At 39.0% G+C, this 18,747-nt stretch overlaps 1 protein-coding gene across 2 annotated transcripts; it reads left to right on the forward strand.

Moving 5' to 3' along the window:
- The first annotated feature begins 39 nt into the window (after positions 1-39).
- On the forward strand, positions 40-15,553 carry GPATCH11 (G-patch domain containing 11). 2 transcript variants are annotated; one of them, XM_012475550.2, is made up of 9 exons: positions 40-131; positions 3,611-3,682; positions 4,876-5,102; positions 5,908-5,949; positions 6,861-6,981; positions 7,110-7,200; positions 8,838-8,951; positions 10,193-10,274; positions 11,570-15,553. In XM_012475550.2, exons 2-9 carry the CDS (start codon positions 3,624-3,626, stop codon positions 11,623-11,625), a joined length of 792 nt encoding a protein of 263 aa, XP_012330973.2. In that variant the 5' UTR covers positions 40-131; positions 3,611-3,623; the 3' UTR covers positions 11,626-15,553. The 2 variants fall into 2 exon arrangements, with proteins under 2 accessions (XP_012330973.2, XP_064220069.1); XM_064363999.1 differs by lacking the exon at positions 40-131 and adding an exon at positions 3,946-4,038 and having other exon boundaries at positions 3,620-3,682.
- The last annotated feature ends 3,194 nt before the right edge of the window (positions 15,554-18,747 follow it).

The following is an 18,747-nucleotide window of genomic DNA, read 5'->3' on the forward strand; positions in this document are numbered from 1 at the left end:
CGTCTACCCCAAGTTTCTAATTCAGTCTGCTCTCGGAAACTGGTGGGAGCCGAGGCCCGGAAGTCCGACGCTGGTCCGTGGGCGCTTGCGCAGCGCGCGCTGCTGAACCAGGGCGAGCACAGAGCTGTCAGGTAAGGGTCTGGGGACAGCAGGTAGAATGATAAAAGGCAGCGTGCGCTGGCTGTGACTACCCTGTGACACTGTCAGCCACTTTTCCATCCGTGGGTGATTGCGTTTGTGGGACGTTTGCAGCCAGGAGGAACGCGTGAGGGAAGGGATCAGCGGTTCCTGAGCAGAGTGTTGAGAGTGAGACGTTTCTTGTCACATTTCTACTGTAGATCTAAATACTTAGTCCATCTCTCCACTTACATATATGTAATGGGACTCTCAATATGTCTGAAACAGCACTCATGTTTCCCGACTACGTAGCCCCGCCAAAGAAACGAAAACAAACCTACTCCTACAGTCTTCCCACTTCCCCAAAAATGTTAACTCCATTCTTCCACGTATTCAGGGCAAAAATTTAGCATTATCTTGACATCGTTCTTTACATACTACCTGCAACATCAGCAAGTCCTGTAAGCTCCACCTTCAAGTATACCCCAAACGCGACCACTTCCATTGCTATCACTCTGGTCCAAGCCTCCGTCATCTCTGCCAGGATACCGCCTGCGAAGTTTATGCTTCATGTTTGGTGGAAATGGATAATGCTAAAGTACATTTTACTGATAGAAAGAGAGCTTTAAGCCGGGCGCGGTGGCTCATGCCTGTAATCCCAGCACTTTGGGAGGCCGAGGCGAGTGGATCACGAGGTCAAGAGATCGAGACCATCCTGGTCAACATGGTGAAACCCCGTCTCTACTAAAAATACAAAAAATTAGCTGGGCATGGTGGCGCGTGCCTGTAATCCCAGCTACTCAGTAGGCTGAGGCAGGAGAATTGCCTGAACCCAGGAGGTGGAGGTTGCGGTGAGCCGAGATCACGCCACTGCACTCCAGCCTGGGTAACAAGAGCGAAACTCCGTCTCAAAAAAAAAAAAAAAAAAAAAAAAAAGAGCTTTAAAAGCAACCTGTAATCCCATTCAGATGTGCCTGGCACTTTAAAGTTAAATAGGTCTCTTAAAAACAATGTAATCCTATTTGCAGTAGCAAGACACTGTGACTCGGATCCTTTGTGGTTTTGAAATGGTCATTTAGCCATACTGAGCCTTCATTTCTCCAATAGGAAAAACTATTCCTACCATGTAGAGTTGTTAGTGATGGTTAAATGTGATAAAAACGTGTGATATACTGGGTAAGTGTTAAACCATTATGTTTGACTAACAATAATGTATTAAGCTATACATTTGTCTTATGTGTTTTCTGCACTTAGAGTTATTTAAAAAGTGTTTAAGAATGACATGTTGACAGGAGAAAGTTACTACAAAATCACAAATATTAAAGACCCTTCTTATCCTCATTGTAGCTAAACGGTTATTAAGAATTTATATTTGAGATGCAGTGGTAGGGAGGGAGGATATAGGGGACTTGTCTTTGTGTTTAACACAAGATATACACTATCTAGTTGAGATGATAAACATTAAAATATTAAAAATCAGGCCAGGTTTGGTGGCTCATGCCTGTAATCCCAGCACTTTGGGAGACCGAGCGAGGCAGGTGGATCACTTGAGGACAAGAGTTTGAGACCAGCCTGGCCAACATGGCGAAACCCTGTCTCTACTGAAAACACAAAAATTAGCTGGGTGTGGTGGTGCATGTCTGTAATCCCAGCTACTCAGAGGCTGAGGCACAAGAATTGCTTGAACCCAGCAGGCAGAGGTTGCAGTGAGCCGAGATCACACCACCACTCCAGTCTGGGCAACAGAGTGAGACTCTGTCCCCCTGCCAAAAAATTAAAAATTAGTACAGTAATTCTTTTTTTGTCCTTTTTTCATCCAGTGTAATTGTCTAGACTCTTGGTTGCAGTTGGCAGAACCCCTACTTAAGCAAGCTTCAGTAATGCAGAAATGTATTAGTCTGTGCAATGGGGTAGAATGCTTAGTTGCAACATCAAAGAATCCACAGCCTTGGAAACTAGGCTCATTTTCTATCTGGGTTCATTCCTCAGACAAGTTCCCTTCATATGGTCAAGAAGATGGCCATCCACAGCCCAGCTTTACATACTCCCAGTTCAGAAACACCCATGAAGAACTTCTTTCCCGCACAACCCATATATTCATATCATGTAAGGAAAGAGATGGTTATTTGCCTGGTTGAGTCATCCCCTCCCCTGTTGCTGGACATTGGGTACTGTAATTGACAATCTTCGTGCCGACGGGAATATGGGATACTGACATTGCCACCCTCCACTAGAACCAATGAAGGGCAGAGGGTCGGGTTCCCAAAGGAAAAGGTGGTAGGCAGGAAAAAACAGTATATGTGCACTACAACAGGTGACTACACTTTTGTCTTCAGTAACTGAACTAGCAACATTGACATTGCCTGGGAACCTGTTAGAAATGCAGAACCTCAGATTCCAGCCCCAGAATCAGATTCTGCATTTTAAGAAGATCTCGGTGCAGTTTGTATACACAATAAAGTTTGAGAAGTACTTTTCTAGATGATTGCTTTAACCTTTAAGGGCCGATAATTACATGGTTTTAACTATTTTGGATAGAAACTGTCCCTCAAAATATTTCCATATAAGTGAGGTGTTAACTATATCAAGTTCCAAGTGAGCAGCTTGAACATAAAGTACTGTAGAGAAAGGTCTGGAGTGGTCAGGACAGCTTTCTGAAGGGAGGGTCGCCTTGGCCTACAGGGAAGAAATGTCTGTGCTGAGTTCAGAGGGCAGTGAGAAGTCATGTGGCTTCAATAATGAAACCTTAGGAACAATTGTGTTAGATTATGAAGGACAACATCTCATGCTTTGCAAAAGTGACTGGTCCCCCACTGCCTACAGGGTCAGGTTTAATGAAGGATTTGAAACAGGCTAGTAACCTGACCTGACTTGTATTTAAAAACAAATGAGCAAATAAACATAAAAATCTCTGGATGGGGTCCAGAGGACTGATTGGAAGAGGAGAAGCCAAAGGCAAGGAGACCAACTAAGAAGCTGGTTAAGAAGCTGTTGTAGGCTGGGCGCGGTGGCTCACGCCTGTAATCCCAGCACTTTGGGAGGCTGAGGTGGGTGGATCACTTGAGGTCAGGAGTTTGAGACCAGCCTGGCCAACATGGTGAAACCTCATCTTAAAAAAAAAAAGAAAAAGAAGCTGTTGTAATCGTTCAGGTGAGAAAAAAAAAGTGCCTGAGCTAAAACAGTGGTCAAAACTGAAGAAAAAATGTCTGTGAGGAGTTTTATGGAGGAAGACTTGACAGAGGTTCATTAAGAGGTAAGGAAGAAGGAGATAATGATGACATTATTATGGAAATACAGGGGATGTAGAAGGCTGGGGGAGGGGGAAGGAAATGAGTTGTTTAGATTGTTGAGTTTGAAATGTCCACAGATAAAGATGTCCAAAGGGCACTTGAATATGTAGTAGAGCTCTAGAGACAGCTCTGCAGATACAGAAATGCTTATTTCCATATTGGTAAACTAAAAAAAAAAAAAGTAATTATTACTTTATTTGTAGATACTATAGCCATATGAAGTTGAACATGGCAGAAGAAGAGGACTATATGTCTGATTCCTTCATTAATGTCCAGTAAGTAAATGTGCACACCCAATGTAATGATATGTATAAGATATGTAGACTATTAAGCAGTGACATTTATTCTATTCTATTTTATTTTTTTGAGGCAGGGTCTCACTCTGTCAGCCAGGCTGGATGCAGTGGCACAATCACAGCTCACTGCAGCCTCAAACTCTGCAGGCTCAGGAGATTCTCCCATCTCGGCCTCCCAGGTAGTTGGGACTGCAGGCCTGCACCATCATGCCTGGCTAATTCTTCTTTTTTATTATTTGTAGAGACAAGTTCTCGCTATGTTGCCAAGGCTGGTCTCCAACTCCTGGGCTCAAGTGATCCTCTGGCTTTGGCCTCCCAAAGTGCTAGGATTACAGGTACGAGCCACCGTGCCCAGCCTGACAATGATTTTAAATGTGAATTTAGAAAGTCAGTCTTCTTGCTTTATAGAAATACCTCCTATGTCTCCATACAAAGATACTAGGAGCCACTTCCTCCTTTTAATGCTAACCATTTTACTTTTGCCCTTGATCCTTTTTATTGCCTTCTTCCAAGGAAATTTACTCCTTTTCCTTTATTTCATCTTACTGTCTCTTTTAGCTACTATTCAACTTTGTTCTTTATTATTGCCAACATCCTAGAAAAATAGTAAGTCTAAACCTACTATATCTGATCTCTTCAACTTTGTGCTTTATTTTCCTACAATCTGGCACCAGCCTTCATCATTTCTACTAAAACAGCCATTCTTGGAGGTCACTGATTATGCTCTAATACCATAATAACAAAGATGATCATAAAGGTAGTGCTGAAATATTAACTGTTGTCAGGTGAGTAAGGGACAGAGTTATGAAAAAACTTGGCTGGGTATGGTGGCTCAGGCCTGTAATCCCAGCACTTTGGGAGGCCAAGGCAGGTGGATCACCTGGGGTCAGGAGTTCGAGACCAGCCTGACCAACATGGCAAAACCCTGTCTCTACTAAAAATACAAAAAATAGCCAGCATGCAGTGGCGGGCACCTGTAATCCCAGTTACACAGGAGGCTGAGGCAGGAGAATCAGTTGAACCCAGGAGGCGGAGGTTGCAGTGAGCTGAGATCATGCTATTGCACTCTAGCCTGGGCAACAAGAGCAAAACTCTATCTCAAAAAAAAAAAAAGAGAGAGAGAGAGACAAAACTCTATGGGTTCATCTAAAATGACCTTTTCCCTTATGCAGAGAAGATATCAGACCAGGATTGCCAATGCTAAGGCAAATCCGAGAAGCCCGTCGAAAAGAAGAAAAGCAACAGGAAACTAATTTGAAAAACAGGCAGAAGACTTTAAAAGAAGAAGAACAAGAAAGACGTGACATTGGGTTGAAGAATGCACTAGGCTGTGAAAACAAAGGGTTTGCCTTGCTCCAAAAGATGGGCTACAAAAGTGGACAGGCACTTGGCAAGAGTGGTAAGTCACATGTGGAAATTGGTGTTTCTTACCACCCAATTGTGACTTATGGATGAGGACCAAAGCTGATGCTTTAATCTTTATCTACACAGAAATTAAAACAACTTAGGCTTTTTACTCTCTTACGTATTAACAAGCTTTGTGGAGAACTTTCATATTCCCATATCCATTTTAGATACCACATGTGCTATCATGAGCTGCTTATCAACCCAACTTAGCCTTGAAGGCACTAACAACCTGGATGAATGTGGCTTACAATGGAAGCAGCAAAGAATAGTCATAAGTGATGGGTTGAGAAGTGCAATGGCTAAAGACATTGAAACAACACTGAGGATGATGGCAAGGCTTTCCCTGCTTGCTCTATACCTGTGGCAGCCACCTGAGTGACCATCCAGTTGAAGAGGCTCAATTCTCACCTCTCTTTTTAGGAAGTGAAACAGCTTATTAAGATAGACAGGCTGTATATTTATAGTAACTTCTGTCAACAGTTTTTCTTTCCTTTATTGTAATTGCTTTGCTTTCACTTAAGGCTGTCACCCTCTTGCACCAATAATATCAGTGTTGTTCCTTCTTAAAACTCCACCTTCAGGTGGCATAGGAGGCTGTGATTCAGCCTTTTTGAAGACTAGGTATTTGAAGACAAGGGAGGTAATTGATTATATGTAGAATACTGATGTTCAGATTTCAGTTTTGAATATCATTGAAACAGGAGGGATATGTATGAGCATTGTAAAGTTGCATACTTACAGTGTCCTGTAGTTTGAGGAAAATGTTCTAAAGTAGTTTGTATTTCATTCTCTTTTAGGGGGTGGTATTGTTGAACCGATTCCTCTCAATATCAAAACAGGTATGTCACTATTTTGGAGCATATTTGCCAGTAATAATAATGTATACTTAGATCTACCACATATATTTGCTCAATAAATACTTTTTTTATGATGGTACTGTTACAGTTCTTATCATAGGAAGCCCTCAGTAAAATTTTGTTAAACTTCTAAGCCTCCTCAACCAAAAAAAAAATAAGTTTTAATGTGTATAAAATAAAATCTAAACCACACAAATGTGGGAAGGACAAATCATTATAACCGTTGAACATGCAATACTGCTTTTCTCCATTGAAATGTCTTAAAAGTGTTTTGTTTTGGGAGGCCAATGCAGAAGCATTGCTTAAAGCCAGGAGTTTGAGACCAGCCTGGGCAACATAGCAAGACCTCATTTCTACAAAAAATTTTTTAAATTAGACGGGTATAGTGGCACACATCTGTAGTCCTATCTTCTTAGGAGGCTCAGGCAGGATGATTCCTGAAGCCCATGAGTTCAAGGTTACAGTGAACCATAGTTTTGCCACTGCATACCAGCCTATGTTAAAAAAAAAAAAGAAAGAAAGAAAGAAAAGAAAAGTTTTCTGAGACAGATTTATCCACCAAATGTTTTGCTTAATACATTGGATGATTTCAAGAGAAAAAGATGTATTTTATTAATCATATTTAAATAAAAGTATAACAGCTAATACCATTTTTCTGACTTGAAAAGCTGTATATAGTATTACTATCTTATAAGATGAGATTAATAATCTTTGTAAAAATCAGATTATGTGTTTGGGCTTAAAAAAAACCCTAATGTTTTCTCCTATTAATGTATTCAAATTACTTGTGAGTGATAGTACTCAAATGAGAATTGCATTTAATTTGTACATAAATTGTCATGTTTTGAAGCAAAAGTCAGTATGTTTCTCATCAGAATTTTCTGTTTGAATAGGGAAAAGTGGCATTGGTCACGAGGCATCATTAAAACGGAAAGCAGAGGAAAAATTAGAAAGCTACAGAAAAAAGATTCACATGAAAAACCAAGCTGAAGAAAAAGCTGCAGAACAGTTTCGGTAAAGCTGTATTTTTTAACTGATTTTGGTTTTATTTCCTTTGTTGTGGTACGTTCTCTGGTACTTGGGCATATAAAATGGTTAAAGAGAATCTAGACCTTTAGTGTATAATTTTTTCTTTCAATTAGACTGCGACTTAAAAATAAGCAAGATGAAATGAAGCTAGAAGGAGATCTCAGAAGAAGCCAGCGAGCCTGTCAACAATTGGATGCCCAGAAAGTAAGCCTTTTACCAGCTTTCTGATTAGTAAGGTGTTTTAGCACCCACTGTGAGTTCCCATATATTTTTATATTTAAAAAAACCAAAAAACTAAGAACTCCAAGCCTGGTTTATCTACTCATTAAAGCTTTCATGTAATGTGCACTTCTGAACTGTAATAACTGATATAAAAATGGCTTGTTTACTATAGTAACCTGAGTTGTCTATGAAACCCTGGGTTTTATAGTAAAACAAAATGGTTTAAATAAAATTTTACATTTAATGGTTCTTTGCTTATTTGAATATCAACTACAACTAGTATGTGCAGAAATTCTATTCTGTATAATATTTGATTAACAAGAATAGCCTATTTTCAGTTCCTGTTCAGTATCTAATATGTGTCTTAACTATTAAAATCAGGTGGGCCTGGCGTGATGGCTCAAGCCCGTAATCCAAACACTTTGGGAGGCAAAGGCAGGATGATTGTTTCAGCCTAGGAGTTCGAAACCAGCCTGGATAACATGGCAAGACTCCATCTCTACAAAAAATTTTAAAATTAGCTGGGTGTAGTGGCATACACTTGTAGTCCCAGCTACTCAGGAGACTGAAGTGGGAGAATCACTTGAGCCCAGAAGGTTGAGGGCTGCATTGCACCATGTTTGTGCCACTGCACTGCAGCCTAGGTAACAGAGTGAGACCCTGTCTCAAAAATAAAATCAAAGTGGAATGTTATCTAGTTCAAATTTGAATGGTTTTTAAAAAATTCTATTTCTGGCTGGGCATGGTGGCTCATGTCTGTAATCTCAGCACTTTGTGAGGACAAGGCGGTAGGATTGCTTGAGTCCAGGAGTTTGTGACCAGCCTGGACAACATAGCAAGTCCCCATCTCTACCAAAAAAAAATAATAAATAAGTAAATAAATTCTATCTTTGCTTTTGTCTTAGGGGTTCAAGTACTATAAAAATAAAATGACTTCATTTGAAGTCTCAAAAAGGTTTGTAAAATTTCCCTCATATATAGATTACTGGAAGCAATCTCTTACTTTCCTGTTCTTACGTATTACTTTACGTTGAATGTATTTCATGGCACTTACGATTTTGTAGCATGTATGTATTATTTTGTACCCATAGCCTATCTTTCCTGCTAGACTGCCAGGAGGAACTTAGAGATAATTGAACAATTCTAATTAGACTTTGCATCCCCATAGTTCACGGTGCAATGTTTTTACTTTTATTTTGTTTTATTTTTTGAGACGGAGTCTTGCTCTGTCACCAGGGTGGTATGCAGTGCTGTGATCTCGGCTCACTGCAAACCACTGCCTCCTGGGTTCAAGCAATTCTCTCGCCTCAGCCTCCTGAGTAGCTGGGACTACAGGCACACGCCACCACGCCCAGCTAATTATTGTATTTTTAGTAGAGACACTGTGGGTTTCACCATGTTGGCCAGGATGGTCTTGATCTCTTGACCTCATGATCTGCCTGTCTAGGCCTCCAAAAGTGCTGGGATTATAGGCGTGAGCCACCACACCCGGCCAATGTTCTTACTCTTAAAGCCACACTCAGTGAATTCGTATGGAAAGAATGAATTCATGTTGACAGGAACATATTTGTCATGCTCTTATGTTTAGTATGTTTAATTGACAATAACTATATTTTCAGAATATTCAGGTTCCCAGGGAAGCATGGTACTGGTTGAGGCTTGAAGAGGAGACTGAAGAAGATGAAGAAGAAAAAGAAGAGGATGAAGATGAATATAAGAGTGAAGATTTAAGTGTATGTTTTGGCACCATTTCCTTCATAGGGTGTCTCAGCCTTGGCACCATTAACACTTTGAGCTGTGGTAATCTGTTGTTGTGGGGAGCTCTCCTGTGCATTGTAAGATGTTTAGCAGCATTTCTGGCCTCTGCCCACCAGATACCTGTTGCACTTTTGCTTATGACAACCAAAACTCTCTCCAGACATTACTAAATGTCCCCTGAGTGGAAAAATAACCCCTGGTTGAGAGGTACTGCATTGCAGGATTATTTTATTAACCACAAATCAAAACTTACATATAAATTTTCCCTTTAGCTTCCATTTGTCCTCTCATTTCAGCTTCAGTTTGGTTGATGAATTAGCAACAAATGTACATTATTTTAATTTATACTTTATTTATTGCGAAACTTCTAGAAGTGATTCTAATAGGTACTTTTCTTTCTTGCTCATAAACAACAACAAAAAAACACAATCAAAAGGAACTGGAAGCCGGGCGCGGTGGCTCACACTTATAATTCCAATACTTTGGGAGACCAAGGCCTGTGGATCACTTGAGGTCAGGAATTCAAGACCAGCCTGGCCAACATGGTGTATTTTAGTCTCTACTAAAAATACCAAAATTAGCCACGCATGATGGCAAGCATATCCAGTAATCCCAGCTACTTGGGAGGCTGAGGCAGGAGGATCACTTGAGCCTGGGAGGCAGAGGTTGCAAGCTGAGATCACGCCACTGTCCTCTAGCCTAGGTGATAGAGTGAGACCCTGTCTCAAAAAAAAAAAAAAAAAAAAAAGGAAATGGAGATTATTTAAAAAAGGAAGACACACATCTGTGGTTACTTGAGTATAATAATTTTGTAGAAAACATTCACAATTTGAAAAACCTATATTCCACTTAATTGGGAGACCATTGATGAGAACTTTTATGGCAAAAGGAGGCAATATTCACCTTCACCTTATCTGGGAGAGTTAGATGCCTTGAAATTAGAAAAGGCCTTTAAAGGATGCTGATTATAATAAGGCCACCCAAAAACTATTTTCTCAATGTTAACAAGTAGTCTTTATTGTGTCTGGCAGAATCGTGAAAATCTCAGGGTGGCTAGTGAACTGGAACACATTCAAATATATCACTTCTGCCCTTGACATTTCTAATAACTATTCTAGAGTATAGCAGCCTTGGGCTAGTTCAGCATGCTCTAAGAGCCAGAAAACCAAGGTTCTGTTCAATGTAAAGTATTAATGTGCTTGTATCCCATATGTAGGTACTGGAAAAATTACAAATATTGACTAGTTATTTAAGAGAAGAACATCTGTATTGTATTTGGTGTGGAACAGCCTATGAAGGTAAGAAAATGCTTTATACTTTTAAAAAATACTGAATATGAATGCTCTCCTATTTGTAGTTAAAGTCATTTCCCAGCAACAATGGAAAATTTTTTTTTTTTTTTTTTTGAGACAGAGTTTTGCTCTTGTTGCCCAGGCTGGAGTGCAATGGTGCGATCTTGGCCCACTGCAACCACTGCCTCTCAGGTTCAAGCAATTCTCCTGCCTTAGCCTCCCGAGTAGCTGGGTTTACAGGCATGCACCACCACGCCTGGCTAATTTTGTATTTTTAGTAGAGACAGGGTTTCTCCATGTTGGTCAGCTGGTCTTGAACTCACGACCTCAGGTGATCTGCCTGCCTCGGCCTCCCAAAGTGCTGGGATTACAGGCATGGGCCACCACACCTGGCTGGAAATTTCTTTTTTTTTTGGAGATGGAATTTTCCTCTTGTTGCCCAGGCTGGAGTGCAATGGTGCAATCTTGGCTCATTGCAACCTCAGCCTCCCAGGTTCAAATGATTCTCCTCCCAAGTAGCTGGGATTATAGGCATGTGCCACCATGCTCGGCTATGCATTTTTAGTAGAGACGGGGTTTTACCATGTTGGTCAGGCTGGTCTTGAACTCCTGACCCTCAGGTGATCCACCCATCTCGGCCCTGCAAAGTGCTGGGATTACAGGTGTCAGCCACCACAGCCAGCCAGCCAGAAATTTCTTATTCCATTCAAATGGCAATGTGGGACCAATGTCTTAAATAGTGGCTATAGAAATAATTGAGGCTTTATTAAAATTGCATTTAACTTTTCAGAAACTGAATGTGTGAAAGGGAATTTTTCAGTGTTTTGTTTCAAAAGACACAATTTTAGAATAACCTGAGGATAATTAATTTTTTGTGCTTAATTTTTAAAGTTTCTTTCTTTGGCTACAGATATTTGAAATATATTAAATTTTTAGAGGTAATTTTTATATAGTTGATAGAATATTACCCCTAAACCATAAAAATCAGATATGTTGAAATCCATCCCTTTTTTTTTTTCATTTTAAGAATAGAAATGGTTTACACTTACCAGGTGTCTTACAGAGCCAAATGTTTCTCTTTCAAACACATTTGCCCAACTACCTTTGCTAACTTGTATTTAAGAACTTTGTACTTGAGAGTGAAGAATTTTTGGTTATTGTTTTTATCTTTTCTGGTTTGCTTAGCAGAATAAGTAGCAAACACAGCAGATCAAAAAATGCATGTTATAGTGAAATAATGTTCTAGAATAGTTTACTATAGAAGTTGTATTAATCTTTCATTTCCCTCACATAACTTACAGATAGAGAAGACCTATCTTCAAATTGTCCAGGACCAACTTCTGCAGATCATGACTAAGATCATTCCCAATAAAGAGGAAACTTGAAAAATGTTGTTATTTCCTAGGGATAGACAGTTCAGCAGTTAGAAATCCCACATTTTTTATGCCAGTAAAGAAAGAGGGACTTTATATAATGTTTTGTTCTTTTTGTACTTTAGAATATGAGTGTTCACTGACTTGAAAAAAATAATGCAATGCCATTTCAGAACACAAGTATCATAGAGATGGACAGTTATAATTTACTGCTGTATTTTGATACCTGAGCGGTTTAAGGACCAACAGATAACTTTCTTATTCCCCTTTCACTTTGGAACAAATTGAGAAATAAGAAATGGGAGTCAAGAAAAGAAAAATATCTACTTTATCAGTGAATAAGCTGAAATAGGGAAGAAGGTTGACTTTTTCTCCAATCAGACACTAATATTTCTTACTGATTGGAGAGAATGGTGGACCTCTGCCTTGTAGGGGCAGAGCCCATCTTTGCATTCTGAGACCAGTTAGCTTTCAAGGTCAGGGAAACCATCAGGGGCTGGACCGCACGTGCTCAGTTCCTTCTAGTATCTCCCATAGAATAAGACAGTTCTCTGTTGGGAAGCAATGAATGAGGGTTCAGAGAGCTTTTTCCTACACTTCTCACTTTGAAGGAGCAAAGAGAAGTTCCCTTCCCTCCATCCAAGCATGAAGAGGAGGGGAAAAGTATTCCCCTGAAAAAGACTGATGTCAGAGGCAATGTTCCATCATCAGTACTACTAAAATCTAATCCATTTTACGGACAAAATAACTGTGATAATTTCTGGTAAAATCATGAGCTTTCATGACAACATCTATATCCATTATATGTGATCTGTTGAAGTTTTGGCTATAGAAACTTAAGAATTGTGAGGAAACTCAAATATCATGTGATCCAAGTACTTACTGAATTTAGAAATCCCTTGATACCATTCCCAGCAGGTGATAATTCAACCTTTGCTTTTGTTCTTCCAGCCACAGAGCTCACTGCTTTAAAACTATTCCATTACTGGGTAGCTCTAAATTATTTTCATGGTTTTCTCTTAAACTGGAATCTGCTTCCCTGTAATTTTACTGAATACAGCTAAGGACATACCATGTGGCAAACTATGAGAGAGCTCCATCCAGGGTGAGGCATCAAAATGATGAACTTTTTTTTTTTTTTTGAGATGGAGTTTCATTCTTGTTACCCAGGCTGGAGTGCAATGGCGTGATCTCGGCTCGCTGCAACCTCCGCCTCCTGGGTTCAGGCAATTCTCCTGCCTCAGTCTCCGGAGTAGCTGGGATTACAGGCATGCGCCACCATGTCCAGCTAATTTTTTGTATTTTTAGTAGAGATGGGGTTTCACCATGTTGACCAGGATGGTCTCGATCTCTTTACCTCATGATCCATCCGCCTTGGCCTCCCAAAGTGCTGGGATTACAGGCTTGAGCCACCGCGCCCGGCCGCATGATGAACCTTTTTTGAAAGTTCATATGCTCAGGTGTCTTTCCTAGTGATTGATTTTGATTTATCTAGTCTAAGGTAGTTTCCTGGATATCTATATCTATTATTTATTTTGAAGTCCCAAGAATGAGTGATAAGCACCTAAGGATAAGAACTAGTGCTGAGGTTAAGTATGGAGCACCACTATTCTTTGGATAGAGTTGTGATCACTTGTGTGATTTTATAGCTCACCTTTTAATTGTATTGAGCAAGAGATCAACCTACTCTTTTATTAGAAACAGCATACATAAGAAAATCACAAAAACTAACCTACCCTTGCTAGGGTAAGATAATCAGTAGTACAACTTGTATGAATCTCTGACCTAATATGACCCAATTCACTTTTCAAGTTTAACTTGGGGAACTTTACGAAATAATAATAAAAGGATCCCACCCCAAGAGATTCTGATGCCATTGGTCACTGTGATTTGGGCATCACTGACTTTGATTCTAAAATGCAGCCTAGCTTGAACCACTAATCTAGTTAACTTCTGGGCCTCAGTTCTTCATCCAGAAAACTAACCATTATTTTTATTAATGTGTATACACACACACACACACACACACACACACACACACACACATATATAATAGTTTATATGGTTGGATGCTGTTGGTTAATATTTACTTTTTTGTTTAAAAAAAAATTAAAATTGTCCAAATGCAGTGGCTCACTCCTGTAATTCCAGCACTTTAGGAGGCCAAGGCAGGCAGATCACTTGAAGCCAGGAGTTCGAGCCTGGCCAACGTGGTGAAACCCCATTCCTACTAAAAGTACAAAAATTAGCTGGGTGTGGTGGCACATGCCTGTAATCCCAGCTACTTAGAAGGCCGAGGCATGAGATATTTGTTTGAACCTGGGAGGCAGAGGTTGCAGTGAGCTGAGATCGTGCTGCTGCACTCCAGCCTGGGTGACAGAGCAAGACCCTGTCTCAAACAAACAAACAAATATATATATATACAAAATACATATATAAATATATATATGTAATTATATTCATAGCTACTAATAAAACAGAGGAGCACATATTTTACCCTTGCAATACTTTGGTGTCATTTCAGTCAACATACCAACATTCAGTCAAATCCCAAAGCCAAATGGATAATTTCAGATGGAATGGACTTAGACAGGAACTGGCTTCCCTTTCTCCTCTTACTATGGGGACAACCCACACCTGCTCCGTGGCCTAAAATATTTTAAATATGTTGATGACAATTATGCTGACAATACCAGAATAACACTGATGGAACCCGTGACTTCACCAGGATCATGCTCTACATTTACAGGCCTAGGACTAGAACTAGACCAGCTTAGAGTGTGGGAGATATCCCTCTGTTCTCGTCTATCGAAGGATAAAAATACAGGCTTTCAGCCAGGTGCGGTGGTGCATGCCTGTGGTCCCAGCTACTCAGGGTGAGATTGGGAATCCCTTGAACCCAGGAGTTTGAGCTCAGCCTGGGCAACATAGTGAGAGACCCTCATCTTAAGGAAAAAAAAATCAGGCTTTCAATATGAATAAAAAGTTATTTTTAGGCCTTTAATGGCTTTATAAATAGACAATAATGAACACTGAGGGAACCAAAACATTGAAAAGAATTTTAAAATTTGTTTTAGAATATTCTTACGAAATTTGAAACTGTAAAAACAATGTAAAATTTAATGCCATGTTGTCATTTACTTTTGTGTATATTGTGCTATGTTTATTTTCAAAGCCCTATCTAGAAATTCTAAAATGTCTTATTAATTAAAAATCCAAAATACTGTAGTTTCTGAAATTCAAAATAAATACAAAAACATACCAAATTCATTTGTCTAACAAACATTTACTTCAGGTATTATTTGCTAAACATTTAATTGTTGAAATTTGAAAATGAACATTATTATTTATTAGACACATTTTATAGGATCCAGCATACAAAATTCTTAACTTTTCATTCCCCGCCAGTTCAAAAGTACATATAAAGTTCCTGCTTTCTTCACGACAGTGCACTCACTGCTTTGCGGTGGTATAGAATAAGAGAGCTTGTCCCCGCTCTCAGAGTACAATGAAATTAGCAGCATAATGAAGAAAACTGCTATGTAGGAATGACTGAGCTCTAAGACAAACTGGTAAGAACAATTACATACTAAACAATGGGAGTACTAGTAAGAAGATTCATTTTGAGCAGGAGATGTTTGAACACTTTGGAAATAACACAATTTGGGTTCTGAAAGATAGATATAATTTTGATATTCGAAGTTAGGAGGAAAGAGTTACCATATGATCCAGCAATTCTCCTAGAGAAATGAAACATGTCCACATGAGATCTGTACACAAAATTCATGGCAGCATTATTCATAATAGCCAAAAAGTAGAAACAACCCAAATGTCCATTAACTGATGAATGGATACATAAAATGTGACATATCCATATGATAGAATATTATTTGGCAATAAGAAGGAATGAGATACTAATTCATGCCACAGCTGGGATGCACCTTGAAAACATTATACTCAGTGAAAAAGACCACATGTATGATTCTATTTATGTGAAATGTCTAGCATGGGCAAATCTATAGAGATAGAGAGTAGATTAGTGGTTACCTAGAGTTGTGGGAAAATGGAGTAAATACGAATGTGTTTAGGGTTTCTTTTGGAAGTGAGAAAAATGATGGTTGTACAACTCTGAATATGCTAAACACTACTGAATTGTATACTGTATAGGTGAATTGTATGGTATGTGAATTGTATCTCAATAAAGCTGTTATTAAAAAAAAAAAACTGAAGAGAATTTTAGGTAGAAACCACAGGAGACAGCCAGTGAATGTAAAAGTCTGTTCAGGTAACACTGCACACCTGCATGGGTGGGGCTTACTCAGGAAACACTAAATATGGGATGTATCACAGAAGCCTCCAGAGAAGCACGGCCCTGCCCAGTGAACTGCAGCCCAGTGAATCTCATTTTAGACTTTTGGACTCCAGAACAGTAAGAGAATAAATGTGTGTTTTTTTAAGCCACCAAGTTTGTGGTGACTTGTTAGTTACAGCAGCCATAAGAAATTAAACCCCATCAGAGCCACACATATTTGAGAAGCATTTTATTTGCCTCACAGTTTTGCCTATTACACAGTTTCTAGTTATTTAGAAATTAAGGCAATAATGTCACCATACATCTATCAACTGTGACCCCTTCATCTGTGACCATTTTAAAGAAATGTAGGATTTGGATAGGTCATAATCACAGATAAAGAACCGCAGACATTGAGGCCTGGATGGCCATTTAGGGATACAGAGTTAACATGTAAGTGGAAACCTTTCCTATCTTGTATTTTCTACAGTCTCCTATCTTGAATGGAATGTTCTGGCAGCACCTCAAGCTCACAATCACCAAATGGGATTCAATGTCTTCCCTCCCAAACGTGCTCTACCTCACCATGTTGATAGATGTACAGTGTCCCCACTACTGGCTTAAATTCTAAATTACTAAAAACCATGTAACAGGTAAAAGTGTGAGACAAATAAAGTACCCCTCAAATACATGTGGCTCTTGGGGTTCATCTGACTGAGACCTGCATTTACTTTAACGGCATCAGAATCCTGCTGCTCACCTTCTAACAAACTTGGAGGTAATCTTTGATGCTTACCTTTCCTTAATCCCCACATCCAATTAGTTGCCAACTCCTCTTGGTTCTGTCCTCTTATTGTTCAGGCCCTCTTAGTCTTTCAGCTTTTGAGCTTTCAAATACAGTTTCTTCCTGCTCCATTCTAAACATGCTGTTTCAAAGTACTGGTTGGGCCATACCTTGCTTTAAAGAAATACTCATTTGTCAACTTTGGAGGTTGCTAGGGCACTACCCCACTCTAAAAATCGATAAATGTTTATCCCATCTTTCCCATTCAGGTTTAGAGAAAGTTCCTTATAGAAGAATCATTGATAAATGCAAGAGGTTTTATAGAGCCAGAAAATCATTATTTTACAACCCCTAAAATGAAATAATGGATCCAGGCAATAATCATCAATAGCTGCTAAAACATCAGGTGAAAGATTGGTGAAAAGCTTTGTAGCGGGTGGTACCACTAGAACCCACTGATCAGTATTAAAATCACTGAAAGTGGAACAATCAGATGTCATTTTCCTCCTGAAATGATGCAAGAGAAAGTATATAGCATCACCTATGGAGTATTCTTGGGGGAAAATAAATGAACCAGGATCAAATCAGCTGCTAGGTCTAACTGGACACTATGGGGACACTATCAGTCAAATCCTGAATGGAGGAAATGCCACAGGACAAATAAAAGCCAAGAAGAACTAAAACACAGCTGTAAATGTTACAGAGTAAAGGAAACACATCAGCCAAATGCAATGCTGGATCTTAATTTTAACAACCAAGAAAAGGGTATTTTTGAGATAGAAACAATACAGACTATTATATGATAATTAAGGAAATCCTGAATTTTTTTAGCATGACAATGATGCTGTAGTTTTGTTAAATTTAAAGACTTTATCTGCTAGTGATACATTTTAAAGTACTTATAAGTACAATCATGTAACACCTGAGATTTACTTTAAAATATTCCAGTACGGCACACACTGTAATCCCAGCACTTTGGAAGACCAAGGTGGGAGAATCACTCAAGGCCAGGAGTTTGTGACCAGCCTGGGAAACATAGCAAGACCCTATCTCTACAAAAAATTTAAAAATTAGTTGGTTGTGTCGGTGTATGCGTGTAGTCCCAGCTATTTAAGCAACTGAGGCAGGAGGATCACTTGAGCCTAGGAGTTTGAGGTTACAGTAAGCTGTAATCGTGCCACTGTATTCTGCCCTGGGTGACAGAGTAAGATCCTGTCTCTTAAAAAAAAAAATTACAATTAAATACTTCACCAAAAGAAACAAACAAAAAGTAAGGGGTTAGATGTGTTAAGAAAGGTAAAGTATTGATATTTGTTGAAGCTGGGTGATGGGTAGAGTTTCATTCTATTTTTGTATATGTTTGAACATCATAAAAATTTAAGTATAATAATAAAATTATTCAATATTCCATAATGAAATGTTAACACACCAAGAATCTCAAATTATGGTGAACACTCAGTGGGAAATGGATGTTCTGAGTTGTCTCTAGTTAGTTAACAGGTATTAGAGACCTGGAAAAGCTTGTATGTACTGTTCTAAATATTTCTTCTCAGATACACACATGCATATATATGTATTCTATAAAATACATATATATTCACACACATATGCACACACACAGGATGGCTTCACGGACATGCAACCTGTACAGTTGCACAAGTCCGTGCTTAGAAGCACCCCACACCTAATTTTTGAACGAGGGCCCTACAGTTTCATTTTGCCCTTAGTCCCCAAATTATATAGCTGGCCATATACACACATGCACACATATTACATACTCACACATATATATGCATATATTGTGTGCATATGTATATACATTGAATATATTTAACATAAGTGTTAAATATGCATGTGTATTTTATGTATGTATTTATGTAAACATGTACATATTTAAATAATATGTGGTTTAGTGATAAAAATTCCCTAAAAGGTATGTTTCTAGTGAGGCAACTATATTAAAATGGTTCTCAAAATTTCTGTGTATATGTGTGTGTGTATATGCATTTTAATTAGCAAATTAGGTCCCAG

This window comes from Aotus nancymaae, unplaced genomic scaffold (genome assembly GCF_030222135.1).
Source record: "Aotus nancymaae isolate 86718 unplaced genomic scaffold, 86718_ANA_hifiasm-v0.15.2.pri h1tg000057l, whole genome shotgun sequence".
NCBI classification, from domain to species: Eukaryota; Metazoa; Chordata; class Mammalia; order Primates; family Aotidae; genus Aotus; species Aotus nancymaae.

Coding starts and splice junctions, on each gene's coding strand:
- GPATCH11 (XM_012475550.2), top strand. CDS start 3,624: ATGAAGTTGAACATGGCAGAAGAAGAGGACTATATGTCTGATTCCTTC. Junction 3,683..4,875: donor GATTCCTTCATTAATGTCCA/GTAAGTAAATGT, acceptor TCCCTTATGCAG/AGAAGATATCAGACCAGGAT. Junction 7,201..8,837: donor AACAATTGGATGCCCAGAAA/GTAAGCCTTTTA, acceptor CTATATTTTCAG/AATATTCAGGTTCCCAGGGA.